General features: G+C 46.9%; 1 protein-coding gene across 3 annotated transcripts; it reads left to right on the forward strand.

Annotated features, from left to right (window-relative positions):
- Positions 1-169: 169 nt before the first annotated feature.
- On the forward strand, positions 170-20,207 carry TMPRSS6 (transmembrane serine protease 6). 3 transcript variants are annotated; one of them, XM_090142733.1, is made up of 18 exons: positions 170-763; positions 2,064-2,220; positions 2,402-2,544; positions 2,734-2,801; positions 4,033-4,217; positions 7,484-7,525; positions 8,260-8,464; positions 8,827-8,963; positions 9,853-9,965; positions 10,610-10,719; positions 12,201-12,346; positions 13,217-13,315; positions 15,595-15,708; positions 15,820-15,936; positions 16,232-16,400; positions 17,061-17,332; positions 18,465-18,601; positions 19,307-20,207. In XM_090142733.1, the coding sequence occupies exons 2-18, from the start codon at positions 2,073-2,075 to the stop codon at positions 19,463-19,465; spliced, it is 2,364 nt and encodes a 787-aa protein (XP_089998859.1). In that variant the 5' UTR covers positions 170-763; positions 2,064-2,072; the 3' UTR covers positions 19,466-20,207. The 3 variants fall into 3 exon arrangements, with proteins under 3 accessions (XP_089998859.1, XP_089998865.1, XP_089998853.1); XM_090142727.1 differs by lacking the exon at positions 170-763 and adding an exon at positions 771-862; XM_090142739.1 differs by lacking the exon at positions 2,064-2,220.
- The last annotated feature ends 142 nt before the right edge of the window (positions 20,208-20,349 follow it).

The following is a 20,349-nucleotide window of genomic DNA, read 5'->3' on the forward strand; positions in this document are numbered from 1 at the left end:
GACGCCTCCGCAGACTGCAAGGAGGAAGCACTCAGTCCTACATCAGCCAGGCAGGTTCAGAATGCCACTCAATCGCAAGTTGGCCCCCCATTGGCCAGAATTCAGTCCTGGGTCGAGAGTAGACCATGTGTTCCCCTCCCAGCTTTATTGACAGGATAGCTCTATTTACACTGTGAAAAATAAGGGAGACAGAGCTGCGGGGCCATAGGGAGAAAGTAGTGCAGGCAAGAAGGACCTGGGAATAGAAGGCAGCAGATGCTGCGGGAAAAAGGGAGTAGTGGTGCAACTGAGTGTGAGGACAACCACAGCAGGACAATGGGCAGCAAAGAGCTCAGGAAGACCAGAGGGACTGCTTCAGGTCTGTGCTGATGGACACCGTGCTTTGCTTTCATCAGCACAACTGCTGCCATCACTGCATGCAGTCTGCTTCTCTCTTTTGAGTCTTCTACGCCTGTCAGCCAAGGAGCTCTGCCTGCCAGCACCCAATGGGACCAAGGAGGGTGTCTGAGACATACAACAGTCGCTCAGCAACTCTTTGTCCCCTGAGGAGGACAGCCTAACTACCTGCACCAGCCTCGGAGGTTGCTCTTGGCACAGCTGGAGGTGCCCCTAACCTGTAGATCTCCCTCAGCAAGCCTCTGAAATCTCCACCTCTGAGCACACAGGGTGTGCTGACCCACCGCAGCGGGACAGTGCAGGACAAAGGCCGAGCTGAAGGGACATGGCATCCAATTATTGATCCCTGAGGAGACCTTGAGCTTGGGTAAATAGATGTTCTCTCCTCTCCCTCCCTGTGCGTGTGTGAGCTGCCTTGCGTGGGGGGCGTGGGCTCATCCTTGCAAGGCAGCAGCAGGTTTCAAAGGTAGGTCTGTAGCTCTGGGGGGAAACCCCTGTGTCTACAATTAAACCTTCAAACAAAGAGGTTCTTCTGCTCTTGTTTCCTGCTCTCCTCCCCTCGCCCTGCCCCTTGGTTTGTGGTTCTTTGCTTATGTCTGCTGTTGCTGTAAAGATCCTATGGTAGTGGCTCCCCTGGACCGTCCAATGGGTTCAGTGAGGAGAACCCACAGAAAGGTGACCCTGCAGGGAAGCCCTGCTAGGCTTCTTTGTACTGCATGCACCTCTGGAATAGTGCCTCAGAGCAAGCAGCGTGCTGCTATGTGTCAGAGTGTTGATGTTTGCCAAGCTACGTTTGATTTTCTGGAGTGGATCGCTTGGTGTTTACGTTGTGTGAGCATGTATCTGTGCTGCAAGCCAGCCTGGAGTGTTAAGGCTCAGTAATGGGGGGACAGGAGGCAGGCCAAGAAGTCTTTGTCCTGTGAACGGTCCCAAGGATGGAAGTTGTTTGCATGCTCTCACTGTGCTAGCACAGCTCCTGAGTCAGGGCCACCATGGGCTTAGCCCTGGAATGTGTGTCTGGGTGGGAATGGTACAGTTTGTTTGCTTGTGGGGACGGAGAGCAAAGTGCAACTTCAGGCTCCCAGGCTGGGGCTGCTGTGTGCGAGCTCTTTATGAAATTCAGGGCACCAATTTACTTTTGTGTTAATCTTCAGGTCAACAAAATAGCAGTTTTAAAACCATCCCCAGCCTGAGAGGACAACAGTCTTGTCTATGGGGAATTTTATTATTGTACTCACTTGCATTTTGGGCAGAAGGAGAGGAAACCCAGGGATTTTGGTGTATGCCCCATTCCTGGAGACATTCTTGCTCAGGCCAGACCAGGCTCTGAGCACCCTGATCTAGCTGTAGCTGTCCCTGTTCATTGCAGGGGAGTTGGGTTGGATGGCCTTTAAGGGTCCCTTCAAATCCTATGATTCTATGATTTTCTTTGAAATCTGGGGGATTCCCAGGGAGCACAGATGGGACAGTGTCCCAGAAGCCTGTCTTCTACTTGTATAGGAGTTCAACTTGCATTTGCACTGAGCAAAATGTTTGATGGTTAGCCCACAGATATCTTGGGGGATATGGATCTGGGGAGAGGATCACAGAGCTGACAGTGCACTTCCCAAGATGGACGTAGGAGGCTGTTGGAAACCCAGCCTGATTGTGGTAAACTCTGTCACTAGATACCCCTGATGGAGGCCGAGGAACAGGAGGAAGATGCCAGTTCTCTCTCAAAGAGTGATTCAGAGACTAACTCACGTGTCTGCCTCCGCTATGTGTCTCTTGGAATAGTCTTTCTCTTGCTGGCTGGAGCTGCTGCAGCAACATGGTATTTCCTAGGTAAAAATTCAACATATTTTATCCCTACATAGGAGGCAGATGGGGTATATAGTAAAGGCAACATCCAGGCCAAAGAGCACTTGTGACTTTTGGTGATCTTTACAGATGAAAGCTGGGTAAATTACTGAGCAAACCCTCCTACATATCAGCAAGGTAATCTATGAGTGTCTTCTGTTGGCAGACTACAGACCATGGCACCTGGAACCAACCATCCTGCAGTTTTATTCCGGCAGCCTCCAGGTCCTCAATCGCCGATACTTCTCAGAGCTTGGGCAGGTGGAATCCAGAGCCTTCTGGCTGGAGTCAGCTAAGCTCCAGAACATGGTGAGGGCAATATTATGACCAGAGCTGGCCCTGAGGCAGTTCAGTGGGTGAAAGAGGAAGGGGTCAAATATCCTCATCTAAATAACAGACCTGGTGGGTCTGTGCAGCAAGAGGGATGGAGGGCTGGACATATGTAATTCATCACTGGAATCGTTGAATGATTGTTATCAAGTGACTCTCTCTTTGCAGTTGAAGGATCTCATTCATTCCACAGAGCTGGGTCGATATTACAACTCAAGCACAGTGTATGCCTTTGGGTGAGTAACATCCATGGTATTTTTGCTTGTTTGCATGAGAAAGTTCCCTTGTATGTTGGTTTCACTGAAATCTGGCCATGACAAGTTGCTGCAGTACCCATCATGAGCACAGGGTTAGGTTGGGCAGTCCATGTCCAGTCACTCCAGTATGGTAGAACTATGGATGTTTTGATGTTCATATTCATCCATGGTGATGAAAGATGAAAAGCCAAAATCAATTTATTATTTTTTTTTCTCAAAGGGACAGAAGTTCAAGTGAGGGAAAATACTGACTGGGAACTGGAACAAAAAAATCTGGGCTTGCCATTCTCAGTAAAAACTAAGCAACTGGAAATCAATTTCCCTAATTTGAGGAAGTCATTTTTTGTGTCCTGATTCTAAGCACCAAAATGTAGAGGTCAGAATGCACCTTGGAAAATGTGTTTCGGCCAAGACATGTGGTCCACCTGGGAATAGGGAACAGTGGAATGGGACAGATGTGGGACTGTCACAGTAATTCAAGAAAGCTGGAATAACTTCCAAACTGATATACACAATTGCTTCTGTTTTTTGTGTTTGTTTTTTTTTTTTTCCCCCATGGAAAACTACACCCCTAAACTTGTCCTTCAGATAAAGAAAAATCCAATTTTGATGTAACTCCATTTTCAATAGAGGAAGGAATTGTTTCACTTGCAATTGTTCCTCTAGCTTTTTACTGAAGAAAGTTTTGCTTCAACATCCCTTCCCCAGTCCTTCCCCATCCACCACCCAGTTTTCTGCCAGCTGGTTGGATGGAGCCTTCCCAGTCCCAGTCTCCTGCAACTTGAACCTCCCCAGCATTAATAGCTTGTGATAAGGTAATGAGTTGTACATCATCCCCTTGTCACCACTGAGAGGTGATACAGTGAAGGCTTGAGGGTGTCAGTTCAGCTCCTGGCCAGCAGTAACCAAAGGTCACTTCTACCTGAAATGATACTACTCATTTAACCAGTCTTGGTTACATTAATTTGCCTGTGTATGGTCATCACTAAAGGCAGGTGGCATAAAATGGATTCCTCCTGCAAAGGCCTGAACTGTAACTAGTACTGTGGCCATAGTAGCTCTTCTACACCAGTCACAGTGATTCTTCTGAGCCACAGCGATGAGTTTGAGGGTCCTCTCAGAAATGCTTGGAACTGTGGATAAACACTGGGGGTTTAATCTCTTGGGTTTGCTACCCCAGAAAATATTTAACATGCTGTTTCTCTGTTAGGGAGGGGGCTCTGACCTTCTTCTTCTGGTTTACCCTCCAAATTCCTGAGAGTCAGCAGAAGGAGATGACTGCTGAGAGGGTAAATGCAGTGCTCCACCAAGAGCTTACCAACAGCTTCAACAGTTCGGGCAGCCTGTCCTACCAGGCAGAGTACAGGGTCAACCCAGACTCACTGATTCTGCTGGGTAAGTACCAGCTGCTCAAATGTGGCTTAAGCATTCAGAAATGGCTCAACTTTGGCCAAAGGTGCTGAAGGGAGGTTATAAGAAGCGAGCAGAAGTCACTACTGAAGGAAATAAAATCTAAGAATATAAGGAAGGAATAAGGATCAAGACAATTACATATGTTTCTTCCTCATAGAGGAATCCAACTTTCATAATGAACATCCTTCATTTGAAGGATTAAACATTCTTGGAGATGCAGCTGACCATGACCAGTTAGGTAACAATTTTTTTTTCCCACCTTCTCCCAGTCAGCCTTGGCTTCTGTGAAGAAACATCTTACACAGGTCATGACTTTATTGCAAATTTTGTACTGAGCTGATCAACTGGGTTGTCTCCTTTCATTGTCTCCTTTCATATGCCAGTCTACTTGACCGAGGGAAGAAAGTCAATGTATTTAAGTCACCACTAGTCTTACTCTGAGACAACGCATTGCAGCAGCCACAGTTCCTTCCCAAAGTAAAGATCACAGCCTGTTAAAAAGAAATCCTACAGAACTTCTCTAAATGTGTGTTAGGTGAAGGACTACTGGATGTGTCTACATTCTGTGCATCTAAGTTCAGTGGAATTTGTATTTAGCCTTTATAATGAAACTTAGCTTCTCATCCTGATCCAATCCCTCCTACAGAGCCCCAAACCACAGAGGTTTTAAAATACATTGTGTTTGTTCTTTCCTCTACAATATCTCACTTCCAAGTTTCTTCTTCACATTAAATGTTACAGCTCCAAGTTTTTTTTCCCCAGACAGTGTTATGTTGCATTTTTCAAAGATAAATCTTATGTTAATATATCCCACTCATATTTCTTTAATTTTTCCCTTCACATCTCAGTTGTTTTGATTTGGCTGTAAGTTTTCTGATGTCCCTAAAGTAAATTTGATTCTCTTAAAATGATCTCACTCCCTCATCCATATATTTGTGTTAAGATATTGTGCTGAAACTGCGTTAGCATCTCATGAACACCTCTTTGCCTGCAGTTAGAATTAGTCACTTCTGCTTATCATTTGTTCCTGCCTATAATTTGTTTCCAGCATACCAGACCTTATGTTCAACCAACTTAAATTAACTTTCTTAAGAGAGATGTCAAAAGACAATATGCTAACTGCTTCAAAGTCAGCCCATCTTGCGTTTTCTATTTATTTACTTCACAATGTAATTCATAAAAAATACAAATGATGGTGCCATTCTTTTAGCTGTTCCCAGTTCCCTCTTATTCCCTTTGCATCTGTTTCATTGTTGTCTTCATTTCAGGTACATTTGCATGAGCAGAAAGCACATCTTCCTATTTTAGAGCTAACACTCTAGTTGTAGTGTCTCTGGCTCTTTCTGCTTTCCCTCATCCTTCCTGCATTCCAGCCTAAGCCACAAAAGGGCCAGAGTGAGTTCAGCCCAGTGGCTTAACCTCTGACTTCCTTTGCTCTTTAAAAACAAAGTGAAAAAATAGCCAGCTAATAGCAAGCCATTAGCACTTCATGGCTTTCTGACAGTCTCACTTGCTGACCTGCTTAGCTCTGAATATGAATTCTTGCTGCTGTGGACTACGGACTAGTGCAGGAACATTTTCCAGCCTTCCAGTTCTTTATTTTTAACAACCACACTCACCTCAGGTCCCTCATTACCCCCAGAGAGTATCAAGACTTCCTTCATTCTCCTTGCAGGAACTCAGTTTTATTACCTTCAGATGAAAGGACATGTAAAGCCAGCTCAGCATGTCCTTCCCTACACACAGCACGTGTGCCTCTCCTTATGCCTGCAGGATCATCCTTTCCACAACATCTGTTTGTACCATGACAAAACACCAAAGCTCTCCCCGCAGAATTGGAAGCTTTGCTTAGTAGCCAAAAAAGACCAAAGCCCCAGCCTAGACAAGTTTCCAGCAGCAGTCCTCACACCCAGCTGACCTCATGATGCCTCTTGTTCTGGCAGTTGCACCTGATCCCTGGCTGCTCAGCTGTTCAGCTGGGAGGCTGAAGCAGGGTCCAGCTCCTAAAAGGGTTGTTTACCCTGTAACTTAGTTCTTTGTAAATTTAGAGTCCATGCTGGTGCTTTTCTCTGCATCACATCCCCAGAAACCTCTCCCCAAGAGTCTATCCTACACCAGAGAGTGGTCTCAGGGGGGGCTCAGAGGCATCGTTTTAATTATTGAGTTACTCTTCTGTGTTTAACCCTAAAAAGCTGTGGTTATTCGCAAAGATATCAGCAGAGCCTTCCTGTGACTTTGATATATAGCACAAGCTGTCAACCCATAGCAGTAGAATTAAAAAGCCAAACTCCTGGTAATGTGAGAGGGTGGAGATCAGATTTACGCCATGACTTCAGATGCAAAATTTCAGGACCTGGACTTCAGTATCAGCTGAGACCTGGATATTTGGTGGAGTCACTGTCCCTGAAGGTGTTCAAGAAAAGTGAAGATGTAGCACCTGGGGACATGGTTTAGTGGGCCTGGTGGTGATGGTTTGACAACTGGACTAGATGATCTTAGAGGTCTTTTCCAACCTTTGTGATTCTCTGATTTGGGGACTGGCACCAGGATACCAGGAGCATTCAGTCCAGGAGGCAGAGCTGCCAGCACCTCCAAAGCATGATTTAAAGCCCAGAAGCATCACTCCTGGGCTCCCCTCTTCTCAGACTTGGTGGTGACGAGTTGATGGTTGGACTTGATGATCTTGGATGTCTTTTCCAACCCTAATGATTCTATGATTCCTTAAAGATGGATGTTGTAAGCTATTCAGTAGCTATCAACAACACGCCATCAAGAGACCTGCTTCTCCACCTTCAATAAATCCCATGCTTTTCAGTGAGAGTTATCTGAACTCAAAGAGCAAGCTGGAGCCTCTGGGATGGGAGGCTGTGATCTGTGCTGTGGCTTCCAGGGAAAGGAGTGCCCTAATGCAATGTCCAGCCCTGGTAAGAAAGGGAAAAATCCCCTGAAGCAACACCAGGGAGTGGGAAAGGGAAAAAAGCAGAGAAGCCTGTGGCGGGCTGGAAATAATGAATTAGGGATGTTGGATTTGGGGCAGGGGCCAGGGAGATTTTCCAGTGGGATGGGATGAGAAATGCATGACTGAAACAGGTCTCTGAGAGCAGACAGAAGTACATGGAAAGTGCCCCAAGCCAAAGTTTTAAGGGAGACATCTACATAGGAAGGGAGTCATCACCTGCTATGCTAGCATGCAGGTACAACCATTTTTCTTTTTGTTTATCTTTCTTTATATATTTCTTTTCTAACAGAATCCACTGTGAAAGACATAGTAGTGCTGAAATCCACTCTGGGTAGGCTATCTTTTATTTTCCTTTTGAGTTTATTACCTTGTGGGAGGGATTTTTACAGAGGACAGAAGGTCTATTAGTTTCTTGAGGCTGTAAAACCTGGGAAGGGGAGATAAGAGCACTAGCAAAGGAGCACAAGAAAATCTATTGTATAAAGCTGGGGGTTTCCCTCCATGGCTCTGCATTGGATGTGATTCAATCTATTGTCCTAACGATGATTGAAAGTGCTTTCAATAATTGTGAGCAGTGCTCTAAGTGTTGTGGCTGGCAATTTGCATTAGCTCTACTATTGGAAACTCACCTATAAGCTGACCTTACTCAAAAATGCAGGTTTGGGAGGCAGCTGAAGCCTGGAAATCAAACATGGGGGTTGTAAATCTGGGAAGAATATGAGGAAGAGAGAAGAAAGAGATGCAAAAGAAAAGAAAGCCAGTGGAAGATGACTGTGCTGTGATATTTAAAGCCTGAGACAGGATGGGTTTAACCAAGGGAGCAGGGACAGTTCTTACAGAGGAAAGCTGGGACACCAGTAAGAGGGGATTGGTGTCACTGAGACATGTGTGAAAGTAACCTGAGATCACTGGGATGATTCAACCTAACCCTGAAGTAGAGCCCATACTGATATCCCAAGTGACAATCCCATATCTTAAGTTCCTTTACAACCACCCCTAAGCCCCTCTTCCCTCCGGTTTCATCACCCTGAGGTTTAAAACCGTCTATCTTTCCTCTGCATTCAGGTTGCTACAGATACAGCTACGTCCAGGAGGATGACATCCTAACACTGGAGGGCCCTGACTACCTGGCCTCCAGTTGTCTTTGGCACCTCCATGGCCTCGAGGGCTACATGATCAAGCTACGCTTAGAATGGACTCTGCCAGACTGCAGGGACCGCCTGGCTATGTATGACGCAGCTGGTCCCCTGGAGAAACACCTCATCACCTCGTAGGTAGCTCCTGAGCAGGGCAGGCACGGTGGGGAAACAAGGCAGGATGGCAGAACACACCACAGCAGGGGAAGGTGTTAGACTTCATCAGAGGAAATTCTCTTTGATGCAAAACCTGTCTCTCACTGATGAGCTGAAGTCACTGATGTGGGATAGCATACAGTCAGCCCTGCAGTCTGATAGATTACAGCAGCACAAGCTGTCTCTCTGCTGGCCCTATATTTGATTCAGTTAGAGTGTCACAATGGGCATGTTCTTTGGACAACACAGACATCTGCTTTCTCTCTCATTCTTCTCTTTCATTTGTTTGTTGCTTGCTTCATTCCCATCCTTTTTCCCCATGTCTTTGTTCTCCTTTCAGGATCTATGGCTGCAGCCGGCAGGAGCCTGTTGTGGAAGTCCTTTCATCAGGCCCTGTTATGTCCATTGTGTGGAAGAAAGCCCTGTACAGCTACTATGACCCCTTCGTCCTCTCAGCACAGGTGGTGCCTCTCAAAGGTGAGGAAGGCTAGAGGAGGGTAGCCATAACTGCAGAAAGATTATCTCCTACAATACAGTGCACCTAGAGGTGCTCCATTCCCATTAGGGGCCAAGATTGCAAATGTAGAATTGGTGAGCAAAAAGCGAGTTAAATTTTGCTCATTGGCCTGAGCTCACATATCAGTACCTGGCTCAAGACTAGGCAGCCCAGACTCTGGCAAGCAGAGCTCAGAATGATCAGGATACTTCAGAAACAAGCTCAAGCTCTTGTGACTGCACAGACCAGATAGCATCTGGGCCACACATCCAGCTACACTCATGTAAATTCAATATAAGAAACTAAAGCAACAAAATACATTGCTGTTGTGCTTCTCTGGACAAGAGGAGAAAGCTAAAAGTCTTGCCAGGTGGAAATGGCCTCTTAAAGGGAGTCACATTTCAATGAATGGATTCCACAATAGATTCTCTAACAATGACCTAAAAGCAGGTTGTGGTGAGGTGCGGGTTGTCCTCACCTCTCAGATAACCATGACAGGATGAGAGCTAATGGCTTCAACTTGTGCCAAGGGATGTTCAGGTTGGATATTAGGAAAAACTTTTTCTCCAAAAGAGTGCTGCTGCACTGGCACAAGCTGCCCAGAAAAGTGGTGGAACCATCATCTCAGGAGATGTTGAAGAACCATGTGGATGTGAGGGACATGATTAGTGGGCATGGTGGGGATGGGCTGATGGATGAACTGTTTGATCTAAGAGGTCTTTTTCAACCTCAATGATTCTGTGATTCTATTAATGTTAGCATCAGGTCTTAGACCCTCTTTTCTTCCCTACCAGAGTTGGATAAGTACATGATATACCAGGCTGAGTGTGAGCTGACAGGTAGCAGGGTTTTCAATGTCTTTGTTTACAGCCTGTGGAGTGAATATAACCCTGCGGGAAGGCCTGGAGTTGCAGGGGAAGATCAGCACCCCACATTACCCCAGTTACTACTCACCCAATACCCAGTGCACCTGGCATATGTCGGTAAGAGCCAGCCCCTACAAGAGCATCCACCTTCTCCCTGAAATCCGTGTGGCATTCCACACCATTCTGTGGTTCTGTGATTCTATAAATCCATAATGCTATGATTCTTTGATTCTATGATTCAGGTGGTGTACAGCACTTGTCCAGTTCTCTCCATAAGACAATCATGAGAAGATGGCAGCAGCCTGCCTAGCCTGCACTTTATACACTTTTACCTGTGTGACCTGGTGTAGGGATCCTGCTTTGGCAGGGGGGTTGGACTCGATGATCTCTGGAGGTCCCTTCCAACCCCTACGATTCTGTGATTCTGTGATTTATGTGTGTTTCTGGAGGCAAGGGAGTCTCATATTGCATGCTAGAGCAGAGATGCCATTGCTGAGCAGGAATCAGGAATCTTGACTCCAGAGTTGTTCTTCAAGACAAAACCAGATTACTAGAAATTACCACACTCTGAGACTGGCAGCAGAGCCACCTTTGGCTATAACATGGCCCTAATTTAGATGGTCCTTCCTTTTGGCTTGCAATGTGTGAACTGGTAGCTCTCCCCTTCACATCTACCCTGCTCACTTCTGTTGCATGGGGTGGGCTGTAGCACTCACAGGAAGCCATCATCTCCACACTGCTCTCGACTTCCTCCCCTGCAGGTCCCATCCCCTGACTATGGGGTCACTCTGTGGTTTGACGCCTATGCACTCAGCAGACAGAAGCAGGATCTGCCCTGTACACAAGGCCAGTGGATAATTCAGAACAGAAGGTTTGTGCTAGTGTCCTGGTTTCTGTCTCTTGCTTCCCACCCCTTAACTGGGATGAAACCTCTGCAGGTTCCCTGCTCAATTCACCCACCAGGTCTAAGGAGGGAGACCCCATCACCCTGCTCAGTGGTCACTATCTGGGATGGTGCCTCTTTCTTGCCTGCCTACTTCTTTTTCAGCCTCTCTCATTCACAGGCTCCCTAGTGAACACATTTCCTATAAATTTGCTCCGAATTACCAGCCTGCCTTCTCTATCTTGCTGTTTGCGTCATGCTTCCTAGTTTTCCCCTCTGTGTGTAACCTTGGTGTCCTCCCACGTCTCCTGTGTTTGCAAATCTGCCTGTCACCACCTCTGCACTATTATCTGCGTGTGCTGTTGCCTCGCATCCACCTCCGTACAGATCTTCCGCCAAGTTCCAGATCCTCCTGCTTTGATTAGAACCGCATCCCCCTGTGGGACTTCCCATAATCAGCCTCCTCCATACAAAGGCTGCTGCTCACCACCACCTAGGTGCAAGGAGACACAGCTGCAGTGCTCAAAGCAGGCTCAGAGCTGGATGGACCCTTTTGTGTCCTAACAATCACTGCAAGATTGTCTTCTTTCCTCCAAAACCTCCCCCAACATGCCTCACTGACTTCCTCCCTACCAGTCCTGCAGTGGTAACTTCTTTTCCTCTGAAGGATCTGATCCAGAAGTAACTGAACATTGCATTCCCCTGGCTTACGATTTTCATTTTTTCTCAACTTACCTTCCTGTCTGAAACCATCAGAGCTACAGTTTCTGCAACCTGATTTTTAGGGAAGATATATATAAGAATTGAACTGCTTTGTGTGGCCTGACTTCAACACTTGCCCCCAGAGTGGGAAATGTCCAAAAGTAGGGTCACTCTGGACTCATGTATGGCTAGAGGGTAGAACTGGGTGACAATACGTATAGGTTGTTCTCATCAGGATTAATTGTGCATTGTTGTGCCGATATTTAGCTTCTGATTTCTTGGCCTTTCCACTTGTTTCCCTTTTTTCTGCATCAGTTCCCACCACAGCATACATGCGTGGTGTTTTTTTCATTCCTATTTATCTCTGGGTCTTTATCACCCACCTTTTCCAGTCATTTTGGGGCAGCCCCTAGCTTAGTTATGTTGCCTTGTGCCCAGAGAGGACCTCTTGTTTCTACAGGGCTAATCTTTCCCCTCTTGGTCTTGCTCAGCCACTGTTCTGTGGCCAGGAAGAGCAAGATCCAACCAGGCAGAGCAAGATCCAGTGTCAGCTCTCCTACATGTTGACTGGACGTGGGTGTAAATCACAGCCTTTTCCCATTGCTCCTTCATATCCTTATACCATTTTTAAAGTATTTTGCCTTATCTCTTGCACCCTATCTGTGTGGTCTCCTTGCCATCATCCCCAGGCACAGAAAACCCCCTTGCCCCACTTGGCTGTCTTCTCCCTTGCTGCCTGGGACATCCCGTCTGTGTTTGCTCCTCAGGTTGTGCGGCCTGCGGACCCTACAAGCTTATGCCGAGAGGATCCCGGTCACATCCTCTGCTGACATTGCCATCACCTTCACCTCACAGATCTCCTTAACTGGCCCCGGTGTGCAAGCAGCTTACAGCCTGTACAACCAATCTGATCGTAAGTTCAGGACTACTCTTTGCTCCTTAGAGGGGTGGTGGGGGTCCCAGATGGCTACTAGCAGCCCCTTATGTGCTTGGGTTGTGTTAGGAGAAACACAAAGCACATCTCATGAGCTCCAGGTGCTGAGTGCCCTTCAGGCACGTGTTCATGAACAACACAGTGATGCACACACCACTGATCTCCCAAAAAGAAGTGTTTACATCTAAAGCTGCTTCAGCAATTCTCTCTGACTCATGCTCCCAGAGCATTCTGGCTCCAAGGCCCAGCTCCAGAACATTGCTTACTGGCTCACCCCTGTACCCACAGCATGGATTGGCCTTGGGATTTCAATGAGCGGCCATCTCTGACTTGAAGTGGTGTTTGTAGCAATCATAAGAGCTCTTAGAGAGATCTGTTTCCTGCTCAACTTGGAATAGGTGCAAGTGAGAGAGAAATGAAGCTACACACAAATAATGCACACATACGTATGCAATTGTGCACCCATACTCCTTTCCAAGGTTTTTCCAGTTCCATCCTATAGGGTTGCTGTAATCCACACCAGTACCTGAATACGTGCACCTGGCAACAAGTGTCTAAAAACAGCCCTTCTGTGGCCCTGACAAAGATTTAATCACAGCCCCAGAGAAACGACTTCATTTTTGCTGCGGTGCTCAGGAGTCATGGAACAGTGCTAGATCAAAGGTAGAGTGTGCCAGGCAGGTGGATGATGTAGCAAAATTGGGGGATTTTAGTGAGGCTGCATGCAAGCTGCTGCAGCTTGCGTGTACTCAGGAAGGTATGTGGTTCCATGCTCCACTTTTAAGTCACCATGCTCTGCTTCAAGGTTTCCAGTCAGTGGGGACTGATTGCTTTCTGGTGGTTTCACAGCCTGTCCCAGAGAGTTCCTGTGTTCAGTGAATGGCTTGTGTGTCCCAGCCTGCGACGGAATCAAAGATTGCCCCAATGGGCTGGATGAGAGAAATTGTGGTAAGTGATGATTTCCAGCTGCTTGTCCTTGATCCCAGGAAGACACAACTCCTTGCTCTTCCAAAGGTAGGAAGAGATGGGGGAGAATCCACATGACCAGAGTACAACCTGTGCTTCCATCTTCAAGAGATGGCAGATTAAAATCTGTGTATCCACAGAAGTATCATCCCACTGCCAAGTGGTTTCAGATTGTTCCGGAAGGAGCAGCAGCATTTATTCATAGAACCATAGAATGGTTTGAGTTGGAAGAGACCTTAAAAAGGGCATCTGGTCCAATTCTCCTGCAAATGTACAGGAGTACCTACAGCTAGATCAGGGTGCTCAGAGCCCCTCCAGCCTGACCTTGGGTGCCTCCAGAGATGGAGTATCCACTACATCTCCTGTGCATAGTGCAGTCATCCCTGGAGAACCCTGATATCATGCACCAAGAGCTTCAGATAGTCTGAAAGATCCCTCTGTCCAGGCTGCCCACCACCTTATCCTCCTCTCCATCACCCTGTCCTGGCAATCTATCTCAGCCCTGGCCTGCAGCCCCCTCTGCTGTCTTTGCACTCAATGTCCCCTTCCCAACCCTCCCTCCCTGTCAACGCCGCCTCAAAATCACCATCTGCTCTGCTCCCTCCTCATTCCCCCAGGCCATTTGTGACACATTAAATGCAGAAATCCTGAATGATATATAGCCAACCAGTTGGGAAATATTTTGACCAAACATCGATTCTCAGCACCAGTTAGTACTGGCTCAGAAGGTATCTGTCCACAGTATCCCAGATTCCTGCAAAGTCTTGTTCTCATAGGAAGAGCTGTTCAGACTCAGACAAGACACCTGATTCAAACCATATCCCATCACTGGTATGAGTGGGTGCTCATCATATTGCTGCCACAACTAATTTTTCATTAGTTGTCCCCTCTGGCTGTTTTTTCAGACAGTAAGATCCCTGAACCACTGAAGACAGTGGCCAATTCTGAAGGATTCAGAATTCAGTCTAAAATATAAAAGAGAATAAGGGAATAAAAATGGAGAAATCTTTCAAAAAGAAATTTTCACTTGTTGCTGAAAGCATGAAAGTTCTCACAGAATCACTGAGTTTGAGGGGCAGCTATGGGGGGGTCAATGAATCATAGAATTAACTTGGTTCAACTCCCCTTCTATGAGCAGGGATACCCACAGCTCTATCAGGGTGCTCAGAGTCCATCAAGCCTGACCTTGGATGGGGATGGGATATCCAATACCTGTTCCAGTGCCTTACCACCCAAAGTAGGGTCACCTAGCTTGTTCATGGTCTTGGGCAGTCAGGTTTTGAGTACTATCAAGCCCTGAAATGAACACAATGCTCTGGAATTCTCTCACCAGAGCTGAATAGAGGGGAAGGATCACCTTCTTTTGTATTTTCTGAGATTTGCTGAGGATGCACTATGTCCCATCATCCAAGCCTCTGACATCAGTGCTTGTATACTTTCCTCTTGCGGATGGGTGTTCTTACATTCTTGTAATTGTTGCATGTCTGATTATTCATCCTCCTATATGGAACAGATCCTGTCTTTAAAACCAGTTTTCACATTGCCTCACACCTTCGCATGCCTTTAATCTTCTGAAAGCCTCACACTAATTAGTGAAGAAATTAGAGTCTTTGCAGTATGAAAATGCCTAGGAGGTTCATCATGTTTGGTGTTGCACGTAAATACATAAAAGAACAGAGCAAACAACTGTTCTTGCTATATAAATTCATAATCTGAAATCAAACTGTGATGAGTAGGCATTTGTTTCCATCTTGAGCAACTACCAGACATCATGGACATCGGGAAATCCATCAAGGTTCAGGACTCACCTACCACAGAGCAGGAGAAGCAGCTGCTCTGTATGGGAAGGTGATCCATGAGCTGAGGGTGAGAGCAAAGAGGAAGAACACTGACCTCAGCAGCCAGGATGCAACCCCGTAGAATTTGAGCAAAGTAAGCAGAGCAGCTATAGAGATGGTAATCAAAGTCAACTCAGAGCCCAGGGTCCATGAGACAAGCCAACAGTATTGAGGCAGATATGAGGTGAAGCCAAGAAATCAAGGCAAGCCAGGTCAAAATCAGCAAAGTATAAGATGTGGTGCAGAAATACCTACAGTGTAGCTCAGGCAAAGGCCAACAACAAGAACCTGAAATTAAATGCCTTGTGCACAGGCTGACAGGCCCTCATGAGGCAGGGAAAGAGGTTGTGGAGCCTATTGGTGACATCGCACCTAACACTATGTCTAGTGTATTTAATTGCTGGTTGCTTTCATCCTGTGCAGTGTGCCCTGCAAAGTTCCAATGCCAAGAGGACAGCACCTGCATTGAGTTCAGCAGGGTCTGCAATCAGCAGCGGGACTGTGTCAATGGAAGCGATGAGGAGCACTGCAATGACGGTAGGGAAGGGACAGGGAGGGGCTGACACATGCCTTGTCCTCCTCTCAAACCAAGGCTGTTGGTAGTGTAGCTCACATTCCCTCAGCCCTGTCTCCCCTTCATCTTCACAGGAGTCCCCTGTGGTCCTTTCACCCACCGTTGTGACGATGGGACCTGTGTGAAGAAACCCAACCCGCTGTGTGACGCCACTGTGGACTGCAAGGACCTGTCTGATGAGAAGCACTGTGGTAAGAAAATGCTCAGCCCCACGTTAGACAGACAGATTCAGGATGCCCCACAACCCCAGTTTGGGCAGGGAGAGAGTTTATGCTTTGACTGCCCTTCTTGGTATCTCTGAAGCTTCCACATTCCCAGGTAGGGCAAGGGTCCAAAGGAATAGAATTGTAGAATCACAGAATCATAGAATGGCTTGGGTTGGAAGGGACCTCAAAGATCATCAAGTTCCAACCCCAAAGAAGGGCAGACACTATATCTCATGTTCCTTCATCCACGAAAGAATGAACCATGTCTTATTCTCCACAGACTGTGGGCTGCAGGCCCCTCTCAGTAGGATCATCGGTGGTGCTAATTCTGTGGAAGGAGAATGGCCATGGCAAGCCAGCCTGCAAGTCCGGGGACGCCACATTTGTGGGGGAACGCTCATTGCTGACCGCTGGGTGGTCTCAGCTGCACATTGCTTCCAGGATGAGAGGTAAATAGAGATGGGAGGGTGATGGACCAGAGAAGGATGTTAAGATTCATAGTGTGGCATTGGGTGAACAATGGTAGTGAAAGACACCTCATAGGTCCTTCTTTCCTTTGGCTCTGGCCTGTTCCCATGCTGTGACTGCCGTGGACACATCAGCATGTGGTAGGATGGGACTGGGATACCATCACCTGCTGAAGATGCTGTTTGGTTCCCACACTGCCTATCCTAAGGGCCTGTCCTTTCAGGAGGAAACATGAACTTTTGTCATCTTGAAAAGTCCTGATGCAGAATGGATAAAACTAGTTCAGCCCTGTTAGATGGTATGTGTGCACACACTTGACAGGGAGACAATGTACGTGGGGTGAGAGATAAGAAATAGAAGGAGAGAAAAGAGGAACAGAGAGATGGCCATAGAAAAACAGGGAGATTTTGTGCCCAGAGAGGTAGTGTAGGAGAAAACAGCATGTGTAAGGCAAAAAGACAGAATTTTGGGTCTAAAACAGTCTTTTCCTGCTTCTTTCTGCTTAGGCCCAGGGAAAGTTCCCCTGTGCTCCTCACTGCCCTGCTGGAGATAGGATTTTCTTAGAGGTATCATCCTGATGATACCTCTTCCCATCCTTCCCTGTTTATGTGATGAGTTTTCTTCTCTGCTACATCCTACAGACTGGCTTCTCCCTCTGTCTGGACCATTTACTTGGGTAAATACTTCCAAAACACCACCAGCCACACAGAGGTGTCCTTCAAAGTGATCCGCCTCTTCCTTCACCCCTATTATGAGGAGGACAGCCATGACTATGATGTGGCCCTGCTCCAGCTGGACCATCCTGTGATCATCTCGCCCTTCATCCAGCCCATCTGCTTGCCTGCCTCTTCCCACCTCTTTGAGCCTGGCCTTCACTGCTGGATCACTGGCTGGGGAGCCCTCAAGGAAGGTGGTAAGTGCAGTGTTTTTGCTAGTGGCCTACAGCAGCTGGACCAAGGTGGAAACATAGGTTCAGATGTAGGGTAGATAGAACAGCCTTCCACTCACCCTAAAGTATTATGCATCCTTCACTCCCTTTGCTTTTTGGTCACAATTTACCTGCTTAATATCTCAAAATCTCTTTCAAAGAGGTAAGTTTGAGAGTAAGATATTTGAGGACAGCATGTGTTCCTTCATGCAAAGTCCAGAATAACCCTGCAGAATTTATTAGTCTGACTACCCATGATCATGGAGCAGCTCCAGTCCCAAAGCCCAACCTCACGCTATGCAGGCATGTTGGCTCCTGCCATGTTGTCCTCCAGAGAGGACAAATGGAGAGAGTTGAGACAAAAGACTACTCCTCATCAAACTGTCTCTCCTGGGGATGCCCTATCAAAGATCCTATCAGTCATACCTTCCCAAGTAGTACTGTGCTAGTAAATTTAGTGCAGGGTCTGAGTGATGTGCAAGAATCACAGTTAGCATAGTTTGGAGACACAGAGCTCATACACCACTGGGAGACAGCATGGTCCAAGACAGGTTCCCATGATTCCCACAGTCCACTCTGTTTTGTGAGGAAAAGAGAGTTTAGTATATGGGAATAATCCTTCACGTTCCCTTCCCTCGAGGCCACCAAATAGGCCCAGACTGCTTAGTAGTGCATGGCACAGGAGTACACACATGCTCACTCAGTTCAGCTTTGTGTCTTTAGTCACCATCAGACTTCCTCCCTTTGCTTCTCAAATGGAAATACTCAGAGGATTCTGTCCAGAACTCTTGGGTTTGGATTACTTAGCCAGAAGGGCTTAAAATTCACTTCAGTGAGAAGCAAACCTAAACATTGGCATTCCAGACGTTGACCCAAACCAGAATCCTCCTTGTCCCAAAAGCTAAAATGCCCACAACATATTCCTGTAGGGAAAGCAGGGGAATGCTATTCCTGTCAGGCTGAGAGTCAGAAACTCTGATGCTCATGGACAGTAAAACAGAAATTCAAGTGGCAGCTTTCAGCAGGCAATGAGATGGGGATGGGCTGGGGGAACTGAGTCAGCTGTGGGAAGCTCCACCCTTTCTCACCTGCATTGCTCTTGGTGCTCTACCCCCAGGGCACATTAGCAATATCCTGCAGAAGGTGGATGTGCAGATCATCCAGCAGGACATCTGCAGCGAGGCCTATCACTACATGATTTCTCCCAGGATGCTCTGTGCTGGCTACAACAAGGGCAAGAAGGATGCCTGCCAGGTGACAGTGGGGTTGTGGGACCAGGGCGGGTAGCATGGGTGAACTGTGTCCCGGGCCTCCCAGATGCACTCCATAGCCTGAAATGAGGGAGAGAAGACTGTAAAACACCTGCCTCCCCAGTCACTCCTCAGATTTCAGTGGCCTAAAGCAGCTCACGGGACAACTTCTTCCCAGTATTTTTGCCTTAGATAGGATCCAAATACACAGAAACTTCTCAGTTTCTCATTCCAGCTCATTTTCCACTCTTCACCTCCCCCTTCAAAGTCACATATCTACATCAGTCTCTTCCCCTCTCATTTCACTAGCATCTGTCAGACACAGTAACCAGCCAGTTCCTTCATTACAGTAAATCAATCTCAAACAATTCTTCTGTTTCCCATCCCTCAGGATATCCTGTTAAGTTCCACCAGCTTCCTCGCTCTCCATGTATTTGCAAATGCCTCATATAGCAGAAGGAAACAATAGATCTGCCAGCTGCCTGGGAGCTGGCTAAGGGGGAGGGATTTGCATGATGAAAGAATGCAGCAATACATCAGATGTTCGTGCAGGAGGCAGTTTTGACATCTGTCTAAGGCATAAGGGATGTTGTGGATGGCGCAGACATAAGTTGAGGAGATATGTGCATAGGGACTTCGAAGCCAATGAAAAACACATAGTAGAAGTTGGTGGGTCACTGTCACACCATTTTTCTCTCCCTTTCTCTAGGGTGATTCTGGAGGTCCACTGGCCTGTGAGGAGCCCAGTGGCAGATGGTTTCTGGCTGGTTTGGTCAGCTGGGGAATGGGGTGCGGGCTTCCAAATTACTATGGAGTGTACACCAGGATCACTCAAGTTCTGGGCTGGATAAACCAAACCATGAGCTGAGAAACATGCACCTCTACTTTCTCCTTATCAGATCTACGCTCACAATGGCACTCATTCCTGACCTTGCTCATTTGCCTCTTAAAGAAAGAGAGTTTCTGTATGGGATGTTGTCAGCCCCAGGATGCTCTTTTGAGCAGGGTGGAAAAAAAAAAAAAGCTTGCACTGGGGACTGCGGAGGAAAGCAGACATAGCTGTGTACAAGAAGAGCTGAACTTTCCATGAACCATGTGATTCAGCCACAGTCTTACTCTGGAACGTCTGCTGAAAGAAAATGTGACTGATGTAGTTAGAGATTCCAGTAACTGTGAAATCAATCTCCCTCCCTCTTCCTTCCTGCTGCTCGTTCTTCTTCCCCCTTCCCCTCCCATCACTCCTCCTCTTCCATCTTCCTAATTGCTTATTTTCTTAGCTGGTGTGTGCTGTTTAGCTCCGCCAGGCAACTCTTCACGTCTCACTGACTCTCATACACGAGTTCAGCATTATGCCCTGCCTCCCTGTTGGAACAACACCCAGCTGCTGCTCTTGGAGCCCCTCAGAAGATCCCAGGCCTGCGGTAGAACTATTAGAGCATCCCTCCTATTCTCTCCCTTCGGCCCTTCTGAACACCTTCAACATGAGGGATTCTCAGCTGCTTCAGAATCCTAACTCAGATAATCCAAGAGGTGAAGGAGAAAGCTTAGGGGCACAGTGCTTTAGAAAGCGACTGCTATGGGTTTGGCTGTTTTTTACTGAAGATACACAAACACACATACATACATATATATATATATATATATATGCATAAGTAGTTATATGTATATATATATAACATGGCCACGCTGGAAATAGAAATAAAAATAATTTGATTTTTTTTTTTTTTTTTTTTTTTTTTTTTTGCTTTAATT

Source organism: Phasianus colchicus, chromosome 1 (assembly GCF_987193195.1).
Source record: "Phasianus colchicus chromosome 1, bPhaCol1.hap1.1, whole genome shotgun sequence".
In the NCBI taxonomy this organism is placed as follows: domain Eukaryota; kingdom Metazoa; phylum Chordata; class Aves; order Galliformes; family Phasianidae; genus Phasianus; species Phasianus colchicus.

Coding starts and splice junctions, on each gene's coding strand:
- TMPRSS6 (XM_090142733.1), top strand. CDS start 2,073: ATGGAGGCCGAGGAACAGGAGGAAGATGCCAGTTCTCTCTCAAAGAGT. Junction 8,964..9,852: donor ACAGGTGGTGCCTCTCAAAG/GTGAGGAAGGCT, acceptor CTTTGTTTACAG/CCTGTGGAGTGAATATAACC. Junction 18,602..19,306: donor GCAAGAAGGATGCCTGCCAG/GTGACAGTGGGG, acceptor CCCTTTCTCTAG/GGTGATTCTGGAGGTCCACT.